At 35.7% G+C, this 21,987-nt stretch overlaps 1 protein-coding gene across 32 annotated transcripts in view; it reads left to right on the plus strand.

Moving 5' to 3' along the window:
* Nucleotides 1-21,987, plus strand: part of Slmap (sarcolemma associated protein) — a 149,192-nt gene that overhangs the window by 102,101 nt on the left and 25,104 nt on the right. For 28 of the 32 annotated variants that reach the window (XM_063257342.1, XM_063257341.1, XM_063257355.1 and 25 more), the window contains 3 exons: nucleotides 5,814-5,873; nucleotides 11,899-11,979; nucleotides 12,235-12,294. In XM_063257342.1, coding sequence (XP_063113412.1) covers nucleotides 5,814-5,873; nucleotides 11,899-11,979; nucleotides 12,235-12,294 — 201 coding nt within the window. The remainder of the gene's footprint in view (nucleotides 1-5,813; nucleotides 5,874-11,898; nucleotides 11,980-12,234; nucleotides 12,295-21,987) is intronic. The other 4 variants (XM_063257345.1, XM_063257350.1, XM_063257357.1 and 1 more) reach the window with 1 other exon arrangement.

Genomic DNA, 21,987 nt, shown 5'->3' on the forward strand with positions numbered 1-21,987 from the left:
CATTGCATATTCTACTTGAACCAGTTTTAAACTTTCATTTTAAAAAACTTTTATTTCCTTAAGCTAAAGGAATTTATTTTTGACAAAAAAAAAATAGAAAACACTTGATGTGGTTTACTGCACATTATGGGTTATGTCCCTATTACATGAAAACTCTGTAAGCTAAATGTTGCTCGTTTCTTTCTTCTTAGTGAGTTTGATCTAGGGTACTTTGGAAGGTTCTTTGTTTATATCATTTCCCCAGTCAGCCAGTTTTATAACATTTCTATCAGATTTTCTCTCAGTATGACTACATGTGGGAGATAGTTTTTTAAAATTTTATTTCAAAGAGAAAAAATAAAACAATTTCAAAACACACAATCAGAGGGCAGTGGTACATACATTGAGCATTGCCATCCTCAAATCAGTCCCTCAGAGAATAAGACATCTGCATTCAATTGTCTGAACAGTACAAGGCAAACCTTTCTCATCAATAGAGAGATAAAGAATCTAGCTTTTAACAATTCAGTCCAGTCTTGGGACACTTGTACTCCCTTTGAGCTTCTTTTGACTTCATTGTTTTCATTGTTCTTTGTTTTTATTTTGTGCCAGATAATAATTTAGTTGCATAATTCATTTCTGTCAACTAAGAAATCAGCTTGATTGCCTTCTATTTAATTTTCCCATCTCTGTCATATGTTATCTGACTATGCTTAGGGGATGATGGTTCTCAAATGTAGTCAAACTTACTGTACCTTCAGTTCTACCCCTTGGTAAGTTCCCTACAACAATGTTCACAATAGTTTTAAACTTTTTGTTTTGTTTTGTTTTTTAGTTTTTGAGACAGGTTTTCACTATGTAGTTTAGGCTATTCCTGAACTCACTATGTAGCCCAGCTTGTCTTGCCTCAGCCTCCTCAGTTCCAGGGTTACAGGCATGTGCCACCATTGCTGGGCTACTAGTTTAAAACATAAAGCAATCCAAAAGACCTTCAAGAGTCAAATGAATAAAATACTGCAGTCTGTTGAATTAAAGAAGTATGATGCATAAGAAATTAGAACATGAAAAGCCAGGCATAGGGGCACATGCCAATAATCCCCGCACTTGGGAGGCTGAGGCAGGACTGTGAGAGCAGCCTGAGCTACAAAGTGAGCTCAAGGCCAGCCTGAACTGCATAATGAGATCCTGTCTCAAAAAGACAAAGAAAAAAAAAAAAAAAGATATTAGAATGTGTTCAGTTTATATAAAATTCAGAACTGCTAAAGTTATGCTAGTGTCATGCCAGTGTCACTAAATTTGAGTAATGTGACCATAAAGAAACTTGAGAAATTAATTACCATATAAGTCAGAATAGTACTACTTACCTTTATGGAAGAGGCAGGGTCTTGATTTTAAAGGAAAATGTGGAGGACTTTAGAAGCTAGTAGGGAAGTTCTGTTTGCTGGTTTGGGCTGTGCTTTATAAAACTTTTTCAATGTGTACTTTTGTACTTTATTCTACATTGCATATGTATTTGTTACTTTTCACAATAAAAAAGTTTAAAAATAGGAGAAATTGAATAATCTTTTCTCCAGAATAACCTTGGGGAAGGAAAGAGTTTAAAAAATGAAAGTCTCCTGCTTGACTTTTTCTTAGTTCTGCCAAGCCAGACAGCTCTTTAAAGACCTGTGATTTTCATTTCAAGGGAGTTCTCTTTTTGAGTTGTCATGGAGGTATGGTTAAAGGCAGAGATCTGGTGCTAACCTCTTTTGATCCTGTGTTTACAGTAGAGATTTTACTATTCCAAGCATTAGTAAAATCCAAGCATTGAGATTACTACCTCACATTTGAGACTTAATAGAACTTTTTAAAGTCATGTAACTATAGACCACTTTAATATAGACCACTAGTGATTCATCAGGTTTGATTACCTCAGATAATAACCTCAGATAATTTTCATAGTGATAGTAATAGCTGCTAATCATTATTTAGCCCTAGTACTATTAAATTTTTATATATAGTAAATTACTCTTTTTAGTATGAAGAAAATTTTCAAATAATTTTTCCAGGTTTAATTCCTTTAAAACAAATGCTTAATCCGTACGTTTAGCAAATAGCCGAACAGGGCCTGGTGGCACACATCTATCGTCTCAACACACGGGAGGCTGAGGCAGGAGCATTGCTGTGGGTTCAAAGGCAGCTTGGGCTACATAGTGAGTTCAAGACCAGCTTGAAATATATACTGGAACCCTGCCTCAAAAAAACTAAATAGTCATTCACATGTACTATGTTTCTACCAAGCATGATGATAACCATTAGAGTTTTAAAAGTAAATGAGACAAAGCTTTTCATAGTGGAGTTTACTTTTTTTTTTTCGTACTGGGAATAGAACACAGGACCTTACAACTTGTCGGGCAGACACTGTGCTGCTGAGCTGTACCCTGGCCCTTGAGTTTACATTTTTGAAAAGACAAAAACTAATAAGCTAATGAGCTAAAGTAGCATTTTGATTAAATACAGTGAATGGAACTACTCATAACCAAGGACTATTAAAGATATAAGATCATGAGGAAAAAGGAATGGAAGAAATGACTGTAGCAGGCAACAGGTAGCAACAAAAGGGTAGGAATGATAGCAGTGCTCAAGAGAAAGAATAAAAGGTCATAAAAAGAGTGCTTTGAGCTCTTTTTCCAGTCTGTGCAAACAAGAAACAGACAGAAAGATGGAGGTTTGTTCTTTGAAAACCAAAGTATAGATACCGAGAAAGTCTTTGGATTAGGGTGCTGCAGATATGGCTGAGGATTGGGTGGATATGAACAACTTACTGAAAAAAATAAAAAGTGAGAGAATGAAGTGAAAGCCTATATATGGGGTCAGAATGCTTTTCACCAAGTTTACATTGCTCAGAAGGTGATACTGGGCTTGATGGTTCATGCCTGTAATTCCAGGCATGGGAGGTTGAGGCAAGGGGATCACTGCAAGTTCAAGGCCAGCATGGACTATATAGCAAGAAACTGTCTCCAACAACAACAACCAATAAATAAAATTAATTAATTAATGAGGTAGTTACAGAGTTCCCTTCTAGAGAAATTGATCAAAGAGCACATGTTTATGAAATAATACCAATACTGGAAGTCTCCCGGTAAACTGCCTTATGTCACCTGTTAGTTAACAAGCAAAAAGGAATTGGCAACTTTTCATTGCCTCACCCTTGAATATAGAGATAATGTTACAGCTTGTGACTGGATGCAGTCATGGGGTGCAAGTTTTTTTGGATGTAGCTGAATCTAGAGTTTATGACTGATTCGTAGTGCAATGTGGGGATTAAGGCTGGGCGATTGCTGGATTGCTTCACTAACTGGATTGGCACTACCCTAATCCCAGCAGTCTGGAAGAAATAAAAGAGGCAGAAAGAGGCTTGCTTCTTCCTTTTGCTCTTGTTGCTTTTGCTGCCTTCCATCGCCATGAGCTGTTGGCCTCTGCCATGCCAGCTTGCCTTGGAGCCAGCTGATTATGGACTGAAATAGAAACTGTGAGCTAACTAAACCTTTCCTTCTTTAACTTTGTGCAGTAGGTTTTTGTCTCAGCAATGAGGGAAAAATAACTAAAACAGATAACTAAGATGACCAGACTTTTGTTTTTTTGTGGCTGTTGTGAGTTGTTTTGTTCTGCTTTGATTTGGTTTGGAGTTGGTTGATTTGTTTTTGAGATAGGTCTCACTGTATAGTTAGGCTGACCTTGACATACTATTTTGCACAGGCTGACCTTGAACTCATGGGGATCCTCCTGCCCCAGTGTCCTGACCACTGAATTAATGTATGCACCACCACATTGGGCCTGACCAAACCCTGAAATCTTTTTTTTTTTTTTTTTTTTGTCTTTTTCCTTTGTATCGGTACCGGGGATCGAACTCACGACTTCTTGCTTGCAAGGCAGGTGCTTTTGCCGCTGAGCTAAATCTCCAGCCCCCAAACCCTGAAATCTTAACAATTTGATTTGACAAGTATTTCTTTTTCACTGGTGCTTCATGTTCGTAGGAGGGAGAACACTGCTCTACATCTTGCCTCCACACATTTCGTGAGTTTCTGAGGTGAAAGGTGAAAGAAGGGTTGCAAACAGTCGCAAGTGCTTTAGCTCTGGCTGCCAAGAGTCTTGCAGGAACTTTCTCAGTGCTCAGGAATTGGGTTGTATAGTGCTCCCATGTATGTAGAAAGGCCAGGCAGATAAAGCACTGCTGAGTACCCAAGCATTTACTAACCAAATAAATGGAAGGGTGGAACACTTAACATTTTCAGAGGAACAAAACATTTATCCTCTGTCACCCTCTTTCAGGATATTATCAGAGGATGTGTTGCAGTAAGAAAAGGAATAAAACAGGAAGAGAAAGATTAAAAACTAAAGAACAAGGCATGGAACACAAAATATAGCCCATACTAAAGCAATAAGATTAAAAAACTAGAGGAAGGAAGAGATGGAGATGTGTAATGCGTTATATTAATTATCCTTTATGTTTGACAATGTCGTGAGTTTTACAGTTTTATGAGAACTTGTATTATGTTTGAAGTAGATACATAAAAATTAGGAAAACAAAACATAATGCTATAAATTCCAAAAATACTAAATGTTATGTAAGAACAAAATGTGGCATATGATTCATATGTAAAATAATTGGTCAGTAAAAATACTGATCTTTTAATTGGCAATGTGTAACTTATAAAGGTGATAATGGACTGTAAGGACTTAATATTTAAGAGATTGTCAAGGTCGAAAATGGAAAAGTTAAACCAATATGCTATTTAGAAGTACAAATGTATTATAACAAAACAAATTGCTGAACATTAAAAAGTTGTTGCTTATAGGAAGTAAACTTTCAGGAATGGAGTGGAATAAGACAGGGCAGGAAAAACAACTTACATTTTACATCTTGTAGAACTAATACCACTTAAAATTATTTAAATCCCTGTCTTTGACCTTTGTAAGAAACAAAAATTATGAAAGGACTGTGGGCTTTAACAAATAAAGTTGTAATAATCTTCAAATAGTTTCAGTGGTTGAGTGGTAGATATTGACCAAATTGAGCTGCTTAAAAAGTTAAAAAATAGAAGTTATTTATTATATTGCAAAGAAGTCAGTAGAAGGAGACTGTCTTACAGCATTAAAGAAGAGCATATTTAAATTAGACACATTATCCTCCTCAGTAAAAATGTAGAATATGAAAATAGGACTTAAGATAAATTATAAAGAAGGTATGTTATATGTTTACAGAGAAGCATGCATAAAACAACATTTAAAATTTTTTAAATGATTAGTTCTCATAAAGTTAACCATCTTAAAATATATTCCATAGACCTTGCCACTGAATTATATCAGCAGGTAAACTATCTGTGTAACATAATTTTAATGTCTACTCTAAATAAAACATCTTGTCAAAATGTATTTATTTCTACATAATATATCAGCAGGGCAAAGTAAACTATCTGTATGACATAATTTTTATTTCTACTCTAAAGCATCTTGTCAGAATTCATTTATTTCTACATAATGTCATCAATTTAAAGATTATATCGTTTCCTTTCATTCCTTCACAAAAAGGTCTAGACTTTTTAAATAAAAGGAATTCCCCTGAAAATAAAAGGCAAGTTGTCTCCCTAGGTCTGGTTTTCTGCATTGACCTGATTACTCTATCATAGTTCAAGTTCTCTTAGTTCCCCTTCCAAGTTGAAATTTTTGTTCAAGCTTGGTCATAGGAGTAATGTTATCATCTTTAAATTTGGTCATGGAATGTGTTACACGGCCCGCTCTGGGAAATGCTGCTCTGTTTGGGCGCAGATGGTAACATTTATTTTCTTTGGCAGAGAAGCTGATCTTGGAGGGGCATCTAACCAAAGTGGTAGAAGAAACAAAGCTTTCAAAAGGTTTGTTTTCTGGTTATTTGTGTGATTTTTGACAGCTTTTTTGGATAAGGAAGGTTAGTGTAAATTTCAAGGTCATAATGTTTTAACTATCAGTTTATTTCTTATAGCTCAAAATGGCAATCCAAGTATACTATCAGATAATATAAAATAGTTGGATTTCAGTATTAAAAGTATTTTTTAAAGTGGTCATCTATATGTGGTTTGAAACTTAATATTTGCTGCAGCTTTCTTTAACAATTAAAGTTTTATGATCTTTCTGTGTCACTTCAAATGTTATTTTTTACTTTGAACTTGTTTAATCAGATGCAACATAAGTCTTTTATGATAGTGAAAAATGCTTAGTTTCATTTTTGAGGTTGTGGTACCTTTAAAACTCCTTATGCTTAATATTTCCTTAATTTTTGATGTCTCAGTTTGACTTCAACAAAAATGATAACTTTTGTCAGTGTAGACTTTTATATTTTATAACGAATAGCTCAATAATTGCTCGAAGTAACTTATTTTGTTAATTTCTTCAAATGCAATTGTCAGACTTAGAAAACTAAATTTTAAAGCATCATATTCTCAAGTCACTATTACATATAGGGAAATTGGGCAAGTAAGCCTGATCGAATATGCTTACTGCAATACCTAAACTTTAATCAGACTTTGCCAGTGTAAAATTTAAAACTGGATTTACAATCTTTTTTGTTAATAAAAACAACGAATGTTAAGTTCAGAATGCTAAGTTTAGTACACTATGTTTTTTAACTGGTTTTATTTGACTTTTTAAAATACTTAAAATGATGATGTTATTTCAGATGTCTGATGGCTTCTATTCTGAATTTTGTGCATGGTAGATGCCATATTTGGGGAAGGAATGCATAGAGTATGCATCACAAATATTGTTCTGGCAAACAGGCATTGAGTTTCAGAACAGTGAACTATTTTTAGTACACATGACAATTTGCTTCATTCTATTAAAGTGAAATGAGAACAGGTTTTAAAATAGCTGTTACTTTACCACCTAAACACCTCTTCAGATTGGTGTTGCTTGAGTATCCAGCTCTTTGATGTGGAAAAAAGTCCTTGGGAAGAACCAGCGCTTCTTTATCTGCTACCTTAATGCATTCGGAATTAGAATATATTTGTGTGAAATTATGCACTATCATTATTGAAAAAGATTTGTGCAGTATTACTGAGTATCTTCTTAAACCTGGCTATAAAATACATGTATTGAAAATTTTTAGGAACATGATTTTTGATCCAGTGATTCCACTTACTGGATTAAGGAACATATTGGAAGTGTATGCAAGGATGTTTGCTTTAGTATTTTGAAAGCAACAATAGGAAAGCATAAATGTCCAGTTAGGAAGACATTTATTAAATAAATTATGGCACACAAGTGAAGAAAATTCATCCTTTAGGAATAGTAAGGTATATACAAATTTTATGTAGTCAAGATTCTCTTGGTAGCCAGTTTTTTTTTTTGTACTGAGGATCAAACTCACAACCACACATTTACCAAGTAAGTGCTTGAAGCATTGAGCTAAATCCCCAGCCCTGGTAGCCAGTATTTTATTAGTATCTCTCACAGTGCTATAGTCCTTATAGCAAACTAGAGGGCAAAAATGTTACATTTTAAATGTTTTTGATCAGGCTTTTTAATTAATTTTTTAAATGTTTGAGACAGTTACTGTGTAATTCTTTCATTGGTGACTTTTTTGTGGAATTTTCTTTTTGTGTTGAAAATATAAACTGCTAGAAATTGACAATTACCGCCTGTTATCAGTGTTAGTATGTCCACATTTCACCAATACATAAGTTCCACATGCTTTCTGTTTAAGGCCTAACTCAACTTACAGTCATGTGTTTATAAGTAGCTTTGGAAGTGGAACTGCAAGTAAGTAATTCTACCACTAAGTACATGTTCAGGCAACTCACTTTAGCTTTTTAAATTTCAGTTTCCTCATTTGTAAAATGAGATTTGATGTACTTGATTTTTTGTTTGTTTGTTTATTTTGGGAGTTTTTTGTTTGTTTGTTTTTTTCTTTGATACAGGTTTTACTATGCATTTCAGTTCACTTTGTAGCCCAGGCTGGACTCAAACTCACAGCAATCCTATGCTTCAGCCTCCTGAGTGTTAGGCTTACAGGCATGTGCCACCACTCCCAGCTCTTTATAGGATTATTGTGGGAATTTAATAAACTGCTTCTTATAAAACAAGAAGCAGACCAGGGATACAACTCAGTGGCACAGCACCTGCCTATCAAGTACAAGTTCCTGAGTTTGATTCTCAGTACAAAAAAAAGCAAGAAAGCATCATTCTCATGTCCAACAAATGTTAATTTTCCCCCTTCTTGATCTGTATTTTTGCGTTCTTTCCCAATAATGGTTTCATTGTATAGGAAATGAAATATGGTTAGTATATTTGTTTTGACGATCCATAATTAGGACTACGTCAACAGTGAAGTAGTCACTTTGTTTTAGGCTTCCCGACTTGGAATCAGTATTCTTTTTTTTTTTTTTTTTTATCGGTACCGGGGATCGAACTCATGACCGCCTGCTTGCAAGGCAGGTACTTATGCCGCTGAGCTAAATCCCCAGCCCCCTGGAATCAGTTTTGATACTGATATTAGTAGTTGTTCTTCCATCTTTTTCCTATGTACTATTGGTATATGTCTTAATGATTAAGTATGGGGCTGAAAATCAGTCAGTAATAACTTTAATAATACTAGAAAGCTGTGTGCTGCTTCTGGATGGATAGATATTTGAAAATAAGCAGATACTCTACCATTTGTTGTGTCCTGTCTTTCTTTCATGAATAGATTTGATTGTGTACAACCTATCCAGGCACAATAATGAACTATGACTTGATTTGCTAAAAGCTTGCCTTTCTATTCAGAGTCAATATGTTCTATCAGTTAGCTTTGTTTTTTCCTGTTTGGCACTGTTCTATTCACTGGAATTAATCCTGTAGAGAGACAGACCAAAAACTGCCCTCAACTTTTTTTTTTGTTTGATACCAAGAATCAGTCTCAGGACCTTTGCTTGCCAGATAGGAGTTGTGCCACTGAGCTATGTCCCCGGCCCCGCAGCTTACGTTTTAGGGAGATCTTGGTGGAATATTTAGTACTCTACCTTTAAGGCAGTCCAAAGTGGTTTCCACAGTGTAGAAATTAAGCATATTAGCCAGTTTTATTTGAGAGTGTAACTTTGTAAATCAAAGAATACAGAAATGTCTGACTACAGTATACCATAAATTGCAGCAGCAGCACTCACAGATTAGATTCCCATGAGTCTTTGTGATTGGTGACTTCACTTTTAATCTACACTCCCTGTTGCTCAGCAGTGAACTTTTAATTAGAAATGGCAATGAGAAAAGATTTCTAACAATTCATAACCCATTTCACACATTAAGTCACAAATTCTAGGAGTGTGAATCGCCATAACAAGTTTCATTTTAATATTGTCTTAAATGTTTTGGTTTGTTTTTTGAGACAGGATCTTACTATGTAGCTCAGGTTGGCCTTGGACTTAGGCTGGTCTTGAACTCCCAGTGATCTTCCTGTGTCAGCCTCCTGAATGCTGGGATAACAAGTGTGGACCACCGCACTCAGCAATATTATATTAATTATTTTGGCAGTAATAATGGCTTTAGATGTGTTTGTTATTTCTTTCAAACTAGAAAATTTGTCTTCTTTTATCCCTTCCCTCCTCTCCCCTCTTCTCCCTTCTCTGGTGATTGATTGAACCCAAAGCCATGTACATGCTAGCTAAGCCCTTTACCACTGACTTACATCCCCAACTCCATTAGTTTTTTATTTTGAGACAAGGTCTCCTTAAATTGTCCAGGCTGGTCTCAAATTTGTGATCCTTCTGCCTCACCCTCTCTAACAGCTGGGATTATAGACATAACTTCATCATGGTTGGTGGTAAATAATCTCTTAATTTAGTTGACTATGAGATAACATATGTTCACTATAGAATTTTAAAACAATTATGATTATGAAGTTAGTGATTCTACCATCAGCCTCTCCAGAAATAATTATTGATATCTTTCTGGATCCCTCCAGATCTTGAAAAATATATCATCAATTAAAAATTCATAGCGAAATACATACAGTGATACCTCGGTTCACAAACTTAGTTTGTTCTGTGATTTTGGAAAAGATGGCCATGTTTGTGTTTGTGTGGGAAAGATGACCATGGTTGTGTTTGTCACCTGATGCAAAATTTGCAAACAAAAATTTTGCCAAACAATTCTGTGAACCACATTGTTTCCAAACAAAAGTGTTTATGAAGAGAAGCACCACTGTATTTTTAAATCTATATAAAGTTATACATACTGCTCTTTTACTTTATTTTTACTCAATAGTAGAAAGTAGATCTTGAATATTTTCCATCCCATGGTACATTTCATTTTTGCATAATGAACAGTACCACAATACCCTTATACATACCATATGTAGTCTGTTGTTTTTCAAAAAGGGCTAGAAGTGGCTTTACATATTTTAAATTTTCATATAAATTGCCATAAATTGCCATAAATTATACAATAGGGAAATAAAATGCATTTATTTTTACACAGAATGATATTAAATAGAGTATGATTAAATGCAAAACACAAACAGAGGAAAGATGTAATAAAAAAAGAGCAGAGTACTGGAGAAATGAAGACTTCTGTAGAGATAAAGAGCCTTAAGCTACATCCTAAAAGTAGGCCAAGTAGAGGAAATGGCTGTTGAGGTTACAGAAATATAGACTTAAGCAAAGAATTGCAGTGTACCACAGCCCTCTAGGGATACTCACTGACTAAAGCAGAGCTCCTGTGGAAATTAATGCAAGACTAGATTATGGCTCAATTCTGCCATGCAAAGTGTAGCTGAAGCCTTATAGAAAATCAGAAGATGCTGCAGGATTCTGGTCAGAGAAATTATCTTTGTGGATGCATTGCTAAAGAGTGCTATAGTTTATACAGATACTCATTACAAATAAAGATCTCTTGGACCTAATTGATTGCTAGTCAACTTTAATAAGTTGTTGAGCTATAACTAGAATTTTTCAGAGAGCAATCATTGAAAGGAGGCCTAAAATGTCTTCATTGTAGCTGGCAAAATAGCTTGCAAATAATTTTGAGACATTTTAACAAGATTTTTCTCACTGCAAAATCATATAGTTGTGTTTGACTAAAAATAATGTTGTTTTTGTTGTTTTAAATGGTGCTCTTCTTCTTCCTCATCTTTCTCTTCTTCCTCTTTTTCCTCTTCTTCTTCCTTTTCTTCCTCTGCCTCTTTTTCCTCTTCCTCCTCTTCTTCTTTTTTTTTTTTTTTTTTTTTTTTTGTCTTTTTCCTTTTCATGGGTACCAGGGATTGAACTCATGACTGCCTGCTTGCAAAGCAGGTGCTTATGCCACTGAGCTAAATCCCCAACCCCCTCCTCTTCTTCTGAGACAGGATCTTGCAATATAGTTCAGGCTGACCTGGACTCACTTTGTAGCCTAGACTGGCCTCAAACTCTGTGACCCTCCTGCCTCAGCCTCCTTAATACTGAGATTGCAGGGTGTCACCACACACAGCTCTTAATGGTGCATTTTAAACAAATAAATATGATTTTTAGAAAAAGTTTTATTATGAATATAATTGTCACTAAGGCAACCTTGTAGCTAGGTTTTTACTAATGTTGTCTTTTCCTTTCATCCTCTTTACAGTGTCCACTTTGTCCTGAGAATTTGCTGTATTTGTTACAGTTCTCTGAAAAATTTAACAAGACTTGCTTTATTTTTGTTTCTAGCTGGCAAATGAACAGCCTTGAACAAAAGCTCTAGCCCTCTGCATAGCAAACATAATCTATGTTATAATTTAATATGAGCTACATATAATAACCAGCATTCCATTTTTACTGGGATGGTGACAAAATAAATGATCTCAGCTAATTATAGAAGTGCTTTGAATAGATTTTGAGCATTCATAGCCTGAAGTAATTTTCTTGATACAAGAGATTTAATTAAAAGTGATTTTTACTTTTTTGTTGTTGGTGGTGGTAGAAAACCAAGCAGGAGCGAAGGAGTCTGACTTATCAGATACTCTGAGTCCAAGCAAGGAAAAAAGCAGTGACGACACTACAGGTGAGTTTTAACCTAATACCTGCATATCTGCAGCTATTATTGGCAGGTGAGGTAACAGATTAATGTGAGTGGAGATCGCACTGTTTGCATTTAGAGAAAAAATTGTGCTTTGGTTTATCAAATCCTTTGAATCTTGGATATTTTGTTAAAACTACTTTCAACTATACAATAACTGTATAAATATTAGTTACTAATTTTGATAATAGTAGATTGCTGATAGATCTAAATACTGTTTGTAATTATCCCCCCCAACAGACGCCCAAATGGATGAGCAAGACCTAAATGAACCTCTTGCCAAAGTTGCTTTATTAAAAGGTACCGTAATATATTTTTTATGACATTTTAAACCAAGTCATCAGATTCATACTTCAACACAAAATCTGTTTCATCTGTTGTGTGAAATTTAGTTGAATATAGGAAACAAAATTTGAAATACTTGTGTTGGTGCTCAGTACTTCAAAAATAGTTAAATTCTAGAATAATTTAGATCAATCAGGACCATAAAGAGTGGGACTAATCTGATCCCTTTTCTCAGAGTGTGCCCCTCCAGCTGCTCAAGCTGGAGTCCTTTTTCTTGCTCTCTTTTGTTAAGGCCTGATCATTGTCAGCTTCTCAAACTAAAATCTCCTACCATTTTCTTTTACTTTCTAATTAAAGTAATAATTAGAAATTTTTCTATTTCGTTAAAAAAAAAGTCCTAAAGAGCAGAGTTATAAGTGGTACACTATGAAGCTGATTTTTTTTAACCTTGTGTGTCTGATAGGAACTTTGAACATAGTTAGGATAAGATGAAAATCAACTTTCTAGAGTCATCTGTTTGCTATTATATGCTAGTGGTTGTAAATTTCCTAATTTTCTGATTCTCTTCATCCTCCAAAAATATTTCAGTTTTTAAGATATTTACCAAGAAATTTGGGACTAGAAATTGTGGCAAAAACAAGCAGTTCATGTAATAAGTTCTAAAAGGAAGTGCATTTGTTCTTGATACTTATTTAAAATGAAGTGGATAGGAGATAAGTCAGTATTTATGAAAATGCCTTGGGGAAGCTTATAAACCTGTAATTTTCAGAAGTTATTTTATATTGCGTATGCTATACTAGAAAAGTTCACATGTAAGTTCAGAGCAGTGTTGGTGGAGTGGAAGAAACTGTAGAATCAGAACAGTAGGAGGCTGTGGAAGTTGCTTTTTGTAGATATGCCTTTCATTCTGCCAGGCTACTGAGAGCTATCATGTTCTAGTCTTGAGCTTTAAGATTATAGAGGGAAGGAGGATTTAATTGTGTCCGAGTTGACCTTGCTGCTCACTTGCTAGTACAATGATAGTGATAAAGAGAGATTATGAAGATTCTCTTGTTTATTTTCTCACTCCTTCCCCCTTCTCCTTCTTTCTCCCCTCCCCTCCTCTTCTCTTTTTTTCTTTTCCTATTTGTCTCTTTTTTTTTTTTTTTTTTGAGACAGGATCTTGTTATGTAGTCCTTAAACCAACTGTATAACCCAGGCTGGCCTTAAACGCATGAAAATTCCCCTATCTCAGCCTCCATAGTACTGGGATTACAAGTGTGTACCACCACACCCAGCAACATATTCTATATTAGGGATTTTTTTTAGTTACTAGCAATTGAACCCAAGGCTTCATGCATGCTGGGCATGCTCTCTACTACTGACCTGCACCCCTAGTTCTGAGCGTTTCTTAATATAGTAATAGTATACTACTATACTATTATAGTACCTATAGTACTGTAGCTACTGTATTTCTTTTATAGTCTATACATACATCTAATTTATATTTAAATATATTTAAAGAATATTAAGGATATTTTTAAATGGATAGGAACCATAAGAAGAGACCAGAGTATCCTCTCAGACAAAGGAAATATTAAAATCTACTAGTTAAATAATTTGAGTTGAGTTTGGGGATTAAGAAGCATGTTAAATTTTTGTCTCTATGACCAAATACCTGAAAGAGTCAACCTAGAGGAGGAAACATCTGTTTTGACTCATAGTTTCAGAGTTCAGTCTGAGATCACTTGGCTCTGTTGTTTCTATGCCTGTGGTGAGGCAGAAAAATCACAGGAGAAGGATACAGCAGAAGAAAGCTGCTCCTCTCATGGCACCAAGAAGAAGAAAGGGTAAGAGAGTTCAAAAAAGGATTTGGGAACCAGATCACAGTCTCTTAGGTCACGTGCATACAATCCAGTCCTTCCGGCCAGGTCTCATTACTGTTTCCATTGTCCCCAATAATGCCATAAAATTATGATGTTATCAACCAGACTTGGTGGTGCATTCTGTAATCCCAGTACTTGGGAAGCTGAGGCAAGAGCATCACTGAGTTTGAGGCCAACTTAGGCTACATAGTGAGTTCAAGACCAACCTGAGATGCTGTCTCAAAAAAAATTTTTTTTTTAAATCTCATTATGGATCAATCCACTAGTGAAGTTAGAGTCCTCATGATCCAGTCATATCTAGGAATATCCACTGACACAGTCAGTATGCCTCACTAATTTCCTAGGAGTTTCTCAATATGATCAATAAAGATCAATATTGACAATAAAGATTAGCTGTCAGAAGTACAAAGTTGGTTTATATAATCATTTGATTATTTCATAGATTTGAATGATTGTTAAGACAGAATTCAGAATCTTTCTGGGCACAGAAATGATATAATCAGGGGCTAGTAATATAACTCAGCATCACAGGTACCTGCCTGCAAAGTGCAAGGTCCTGACTTCATTCTCAGTACCAAAAATAAAAAGAAATGATATAATCAGACCTATTTTGGGGAAGAGTTTTATTTGGAGACCTAGAGTAAGTAGGAATCACAGGTAAGGCAACCGTTAGGAGGCTTAGGTAATCATTGAGAATCTGAAGTTGAATCATTATTTGGAAACTTAAATAAAAGAACAAAATCTCATGTAAGGCCCTGTTTTTCTTGTCTTTCATGTCTCCCTTGGTAATCTCCTCTAGAATCTATAAGCATGAAAAACTAAATATGGGAGAAAAATAGAAGTTGCATATAACTTCAACTTTTGATATTAAAATGATGGTGGTATAGTTAACAGGAATACTTATTTCTGGAAGAAGAGATGTCCTGGAAGGAACAGTGGTGGCTTTAGTTTGTGATGTGCTGAGCAGCACGAGTAACCATCAGTTCTGCTCTAGCATAATTATTAAAAGTATTTCTTCTCACATTCAAAGATATTCTAGTTTTATCTGATCACTCTAGGAACTAGAGATGAAGCTTTTAAGTACAGAACAGAGACTTAAAAAGTTGTTTTCATTTATTCTGAGATATGTAGTGATCTGTTGGATGCAGAGATAGAACACTTGAGAAGACTGAGTTTAGGGATATTGATTATGTAATAAATATTTTAATAGGTGTTATGGGTACTTTAGAGCATAACTAATTTCCTGGCCAGGGGCAGGATAAGGTGAAACAGTGGTCAGGATAGGATTCCCAAAAGATGTAGTTGGAAATAAATGAAACTATGCCAAGAAGGGAAAGGGAGTCATGCATTTCTTTAAAATGCCACAAACACAAATAAGAATAATGTTTAGAATGGAAATAACATTTATCAGGAGTCAAGAGCACAGAGGTATCTCTTAAAGTACAGGCACTGTGGAGCAAACATAAGACAGTGGTTTGCAGGTACAGGAATCTACTGCATGTGAGTGAATGGCAATAGTTGTAGGAATCTAGAGAAAGAAGAGAACACTGGGATAACAAATGAACTAACAAAAGATCCAGCTGACAAGAGGGATCCTCCCTATTTTGAAGGAGTGGCAGAAGAGTGATAATTGACAGTAAGAGCTGGCTGCAAGAGTTAAATTTGCAATTAGGCTCCTCCCGGGACTAAATTTAGCTGCGTTATATGTGATGGGACAATAGTTTTTCTCTATTGTGAAGGTTATTCTGATAAGTCAGGCCTGGGAACTATGATACAGTAGTGGGAAAAGAGTGCACAACTCAACTAGATCACATTTATCAGTTGATAATGTATCTGGACAAGCTTTCAGGCATGCACATGCAAGGTAGGTCTAAGGAAAAACAATACTTGGTTTTAGTCCTTTACTAAATGGTTCAGTGTGTCTCAACCATGTTTAGGTCAGACTTTTAAGTTAGGTATTTGGTTACTGTTGTGGAGTAATTTGGAGACTAAGGTATTATGGAGGCGTTTTGTGTGCCAGGGCTGGTTAATTTAGTTGGTTTGTGCATAGTGTGAATTTACAAAATTTAGCCTTAGCCTGAGAACAGCTGAAGCTGGCCCAGAGTGTACACCAAGCAGTTCCAAAGATTTACTATTTGTGTTATAGAAAAAGCACATTCATTTATTCTTTTCATGTTATAATTCCTAAATAACATTTATTTTCATTTGACTTTTTTTTTTTTTTTTTTTTGTCTTTTTCATTTTTATTGGTACCAGGGATCGAACTCACGGCTGCCTGCTTATAAGGCAGGCACTTACTCCGCTGAGCTAAATCCCTAGCCCCGTATTTTCATTTGACTTCTATTTTAACTAAAATGGGTTTGGCTCAGAAAGTCTGCCATTTACCTTCATCTAAAGAGTTTATTACTCATTATCGGACTTGGCCAGGTGGTGCATGCCTGTAATCTCAGCATTTGAGAGACTGAGGCAGGAGAATCACCATGAGATTGAGCCAGCCTGAGGCACATAGTAAGTTCAAGACCAGCCTGAATTACATAATGAGATTCTGTCTCAAAAAACAAACTTAACTTAGTAGCAGACTTCTCAAGGTTGGGAATAGTTAATACAACAAACTTAACTTAGTAGCAGACTTTTCTCAAGGTTGGGAATAGTTAATACAAAAATTCCCTATGAGATAGAAGTGAGGCTCTGTGGACCTACGCCACAATAACCTAATAATGTATTTTCCCACAGAGTCATATGGAATGCAATGAATCTTTGATCCACCTTAGCACAAAAGGATTTGCACATTAATCTTTGGTTAAAAAATAATTGGCACTTAATTTTCTGGAAAAAGGATATGCACGCTACTTGATTAATTTGAATGTAATCATTTGTGTTTACTACATCAAACTTGATTATTAAAGATTCTTCAGTACCTATTTCTATGATCAAATACTATGTAGAGTTTGTGTATTTGCATAATTTGATATATGGCATATTATTCTATTTTAAAATGCTGATCTTTTTCATTATAGTATAATAGAAAACTGATTTGCAAATAGTTGGTCCATGTATTAGCAAAACTCATTGTCATGATTAAATTGTCTCTTGAAACATGATTACTTAACACAAAACGTGTTCCATTATTTTTTAATTTGAAAACCAAGAAATTGGTTTTTTTTTTGAGGTAAAGTTTGTTTAGGTCACAGTTTAGAGGTTTCAGACCATGATTAGCTGGCTCCAAGGTGATTTTGATTTAAGCCAGCCTTAGCTTGCTGTGAACTCAGGCTGGCCTCGAATTTATAATCCTTCTGTTTCAGCCTCCAAGTGCTGGGATTATGCTAGTGCTAGGTTTCTTTCAGAGTTTCACTGATGAAAAGAAATGTTCTGGTGCAGACAAGAATTGTTTTCTTTGTTTGCTGGGCGAGATGACACATGTCTATAATCCCAGCCACTCTGGAGGCTGAGGCAGGAGGATTGCCATGAATTCAAGGCTAGCCTGAACTACATAACAAGACCTTGTCTTAAAAAAAGACAGACAGACAGACAGACAGACAGAACAGTACCAGACTAAAGGAGACAAAAGAGAGATGATAACTGAGTACAGCTGTCTTTTTTCATGACACTGACGTTTTAAAGTCAAGAATGATATAAATGTTTTTTAGTGTCTAATGTTTTCTCATGATTAGATTCAAGGTATACATTTTTGGCAGTAATGTAACAGACATTATATTAAGTATCATATCAATAGGCACCTGATACTGAATTTTCTGTTATTGGGATATTTGTTTAATTCAGATGTTGTCTCTCAGGTTTCTCCATTGTAAAGTGGTTTTCCTTTTTGTGATTAATATGTATCTTCTAGGGGGCAATGTAATACTATAAAACCCTGTTACCCTTTCAGGCTTTTAATCACTTAATTTTTTCATCCACAGATGATTCTTGCCTGATAGATTATTACTATATTAGTTGCCAAGTGGTGATTTTATTATTCTGTCATTTTTTCTACACTTACTGGTTGACTTTCTTTTTTAAAAGTCACCTCAGGCTGAGGGTTTAGCCCTAAGACATAAGTACTTGCCTGGCAAGCACAAGGTTGCAAGTTTGATCCCAGGTACAAAATTTTTAAAAAGTGATCTCATTTATTTGTCTATTTCATTATGAATTCTTGTATTCATATTCTGCTCAGTGAGTTACAATCTGTCACTATCATTTTTTTCTTTTCAAATCTTTTATTGTAAAGAGAAAATTATAAAATTTCAAAACAATAATTAAGGGGTAACAGTGGTATACACATTGTGTATTTTATATATTAATATATACACATATTGTTTCAACTTCTCATTAAAAAGACTATATGATGCTTACACATGAGTGTCTGGCTTATTTCACTTATGAGTATAGTCTCAAGGTACCTCTGTTTACTTATAAAACTCTAGTTTATCCTTCTTTATGGCTGAGTAGTACTCCACTGTGTAAAATACCACATCTTTTTTATCCTTTCCTCACTTGGTGGGCATTTAGGTTGTTTCCAAGATCTTGCTATTACAAATTGTGCTGCATTAAACATAGGTGCACATATATCGCTGTGGTATGATGTTTTTAATTCTTTTGGGAAGACACCCAGGAGAGGAATAGCTGGGTTGAATGGGACCTCCAAGCCTATTTTTTTGAGGAATCTCTACACTGATTTCCACAGTGGTTGCACCAGTCTGAATTCCTGCCAGTAGTGGAGAAGGGTTCCTTTTTCCTCAGAGCCCCTCCAGCATTTGTTATTGCTTGATTTCTTTTCTTTTTTTTTTTGTCTTTTTCTTTTTTATTGGTACCAGGGATCGAACCCACGACTGCCTGCTTGCAAGGCAGGCACTTATGCTGCTGAGCTAAATCCCCAGCCCCTATTGCTTGATTTCTTGATGGTAGTCATTCTTTCTGGGGTGAGGGGGGATCTCAGTGTTTTAATTTGCATCTCTCAAATGATCAGTGATGTTGAACATTTTTTCATATATTTACTTGCTGTTTGTACTTCTTCATTTGAGACGTATGTATTCATCTGAGATGTCCATTTTTGGACTGGGTCTTTAAATCTGGAAGGTCTGATTTTTTGGAGTTCTTTATGTATTCTCGATAGTAATTTTTTGTCTGAGGAACAGCTGGCAAACGTTTTCTCCCACATTGTGGGTTGTCTCTTCACTCTGTTGATGGTTTCTCTTGCTGAACAAGAGCTTTTCAGTAGGGTGTTTTTGATTCTTTGTGATAGTTCCTGTTCAGCCAGGGTTTTATTTATAAAGTCTTTGCCTACTCCAGTGTCTTCAAGAGTTTTACAATTCTGTCTTTCAGTGGATTTAGTTTCTGTTTTAATATTCAGATCTTGGGCCAGGGGTGTAGCCCAGTGGCACAAGCGTCTGCCTGGCAAGTGCGAGGTCAAGAGTTCAATCCTTGGTACCAAAAATTAAACATAAAAGTAATATAAAGATCTTTGATCCATTCTGATTTTAGCTTAATACATGGTGAAAGATATGGGTCCAGTTTTAATCTTCAGTGTGTGTAGTGTCAGTCAGTGTTTCCAGCACTATTTATTAAAGAGGCTATCTTTCTTCCAGTGACTGTGTTTGGCAGCTTTGTCAAGGATAAGGTGGCTTAGTGTGTCTGGGGTTGTTTGCACCTTCTAATCTGTTCCACTGATCTTCAGGTCTGTGTTTTTTTTTTGCCAGTACCACACTGTTTTTAATCACAGTAGCTTTATAGTATAATTTAAGTCAGAGATTGTGATATCCCCTGTCTTGCTTTTGTTGCCCAAGATTGCATTTGCTAGTCTAGGTTTCTTCTGGCTCCAGATGAATTTTAGGATCATTTTTTTCTAATTCTGTGAGATATGCTACTAGAATTTTGATTGGGATTTCATTGAATCTGTGTGATAGTCTTGGAATTATGACCATTTTCCCTACCTAAGAGCACAGAATGTCTCTCTATTTTCTAATATCCTCTTCAGTCTCCTTTTTCAGAGTACTGTAGTTTTCAATGTAGAGGCCTTTTACCATCTTCATTAGATTGGTTCCTAGGTCAGTCAGTCTGTCTGTGTGTCTGTCTTTCTTTCTTTTGTATACTATTGTAAAAGGTATTGTTTCCCTGATTTCTCTCACTGAGTTTGTTATTCATGTACAGGAAGGCTATTGATTTTTGAGTGTTGACTTTGTTGTATTGCATTATCATTCAACTGTAATAACTGTTTGATTTCTTCTTTAATTTCATCTGTGACCCATTGGTAGCTCAGGAAGTGCTACTGTTTGATTTCTTCTTTAATTTCATCTGTGACCCATTGGTTGCTCAGGAAGTGCTACTGTTTGATTTCTTCTTTAATTTCATCTGTGACCCATTGGTTGCTCAGGAAGTGCTGTTTGATTTCTTCTTTAATTTCATCTGTGACCCCTTGGTTGCTCAGGAAGTGCTATTATTTATTTTGTGGGGGGAGTTAACTGCAAATTGAACTCAGGGCCTAATTAGGTGCTATTTAATTTCCATGTGTTTATGAAGTTCCTGTGGTTTCTGTTGTCGTAGATTTCCAATTTTATTGCGCTATGATCTAACAGTATGCATGCGATAATGTCAGTTTCTTTACATTTACTTAACTGTGTTGTATAAGCTAGTCTATGGTCTGTTTCGGAGAATGTCCTATGGCAGCTGAGAAGAGTTTGTATTCTGATGTGGTGTGGAATACTCTGTAGACATCTAACAAGTCCATTTATTCAAAAGTTTCATTCAGTTCTAATGTCACTATTGATTTTTTTCTAGTTGATCTGTCTTTTTGTGACAGTGGGGTATTGTGATCTCCCAATACAGTTGTATTAGGGCTTGTTTGACTTTTCCTGTGCATTAGTAATTGTTTTATATAGTTGGGTGCACTGGTATTTGTTACATATATATTTATGATTGTTATCTCTTCCTCATGGATTGTTCCCTTCACAAGTAAACTTCTTTATCTCTCTTTCAGATGTGGCTTGAAATTCACTTTGTCTGCAAATAAAATAGCTGCCCCTACTTTTTTCTGGGTTCCTGTTGCATGGAATATTATTTCCATCCTTTGACTTTTAATCTGTGAATTTCTTTTTGTATTAAATGTATTTTTTGTATGTATTGTTAGACCTTGCTTCTTGATCCATTCTACCAGTTTGTATCTTGTGACTGGTAAATTGAGACCATTAACACTGACAAATACATTCTTTGAGGCCCTTCCCCCACCACCACCTTTTTTGTCTTTTTAAGACAGGGTGTCTCTATGCAGTTCAGGTTGGCCTTGAGCTCACTTCGTAGCCCAGACTGGTCTCAAACTCTCAACGATTCTCCTGCCTCAGCCTCTTGAGTGCTGGGATTACAGGCATGAACTACCACGCCTGGCATTTGAGCCCTTTTTTACCAGCACAAAAGCTGTCCTGGAGCTAGCATTGTGGCACAATTGTAGCTCTGTGATCCCAGCTACTTGGGAAACTGAGGGTAGAATATCACAGGTTCCAGAATAGCCTGAGGATTTAGATAAGTTGTCTCCAGTAAAATTTTTAAAGGACCTGGGAGATGTAGTTCAGTGGAGGATCACTTGCGTAGCATGTTCAGTGCTCTTAGTTCAATCCCCAGTACTGCCAAAAATAATAAAACTTATGTAGATACACTTAATTTTTCCTGCTTTAGCCCAGGTCAACTGTTTCTCTAAAGAACTCTAGCTTGTTCTCGCCAAAATGGCATGTAGAAGCTGGGTGTGGTGGCACATGACTGTAATCCCAGCACTTGGAAGCTGAGGCAGGAAAATCATTGCAAGTGAAACCAGCCTGTGCTACAAAGTGAGCTCAAGGCCAACCTCAACTGCATAGTG

Source organism: Cavia porcellus, unplaced genomic scaffold (genome assembly GCF_034190915.1).
Source record: "Cavia porcellus strain 051 isolate PalLab524CR breed Dunkin Hartley unplaced genomic scaffold, mCavPor4.1 scaffold_10, whole genome shotgun sequence".
Taxonomy (NCBI): domain Eukaryota; kingdom Metazoa; phylum Chordata; class Mammalia; order Rodentia; family Caviidae; genus Cavia; species Cavia porcellus.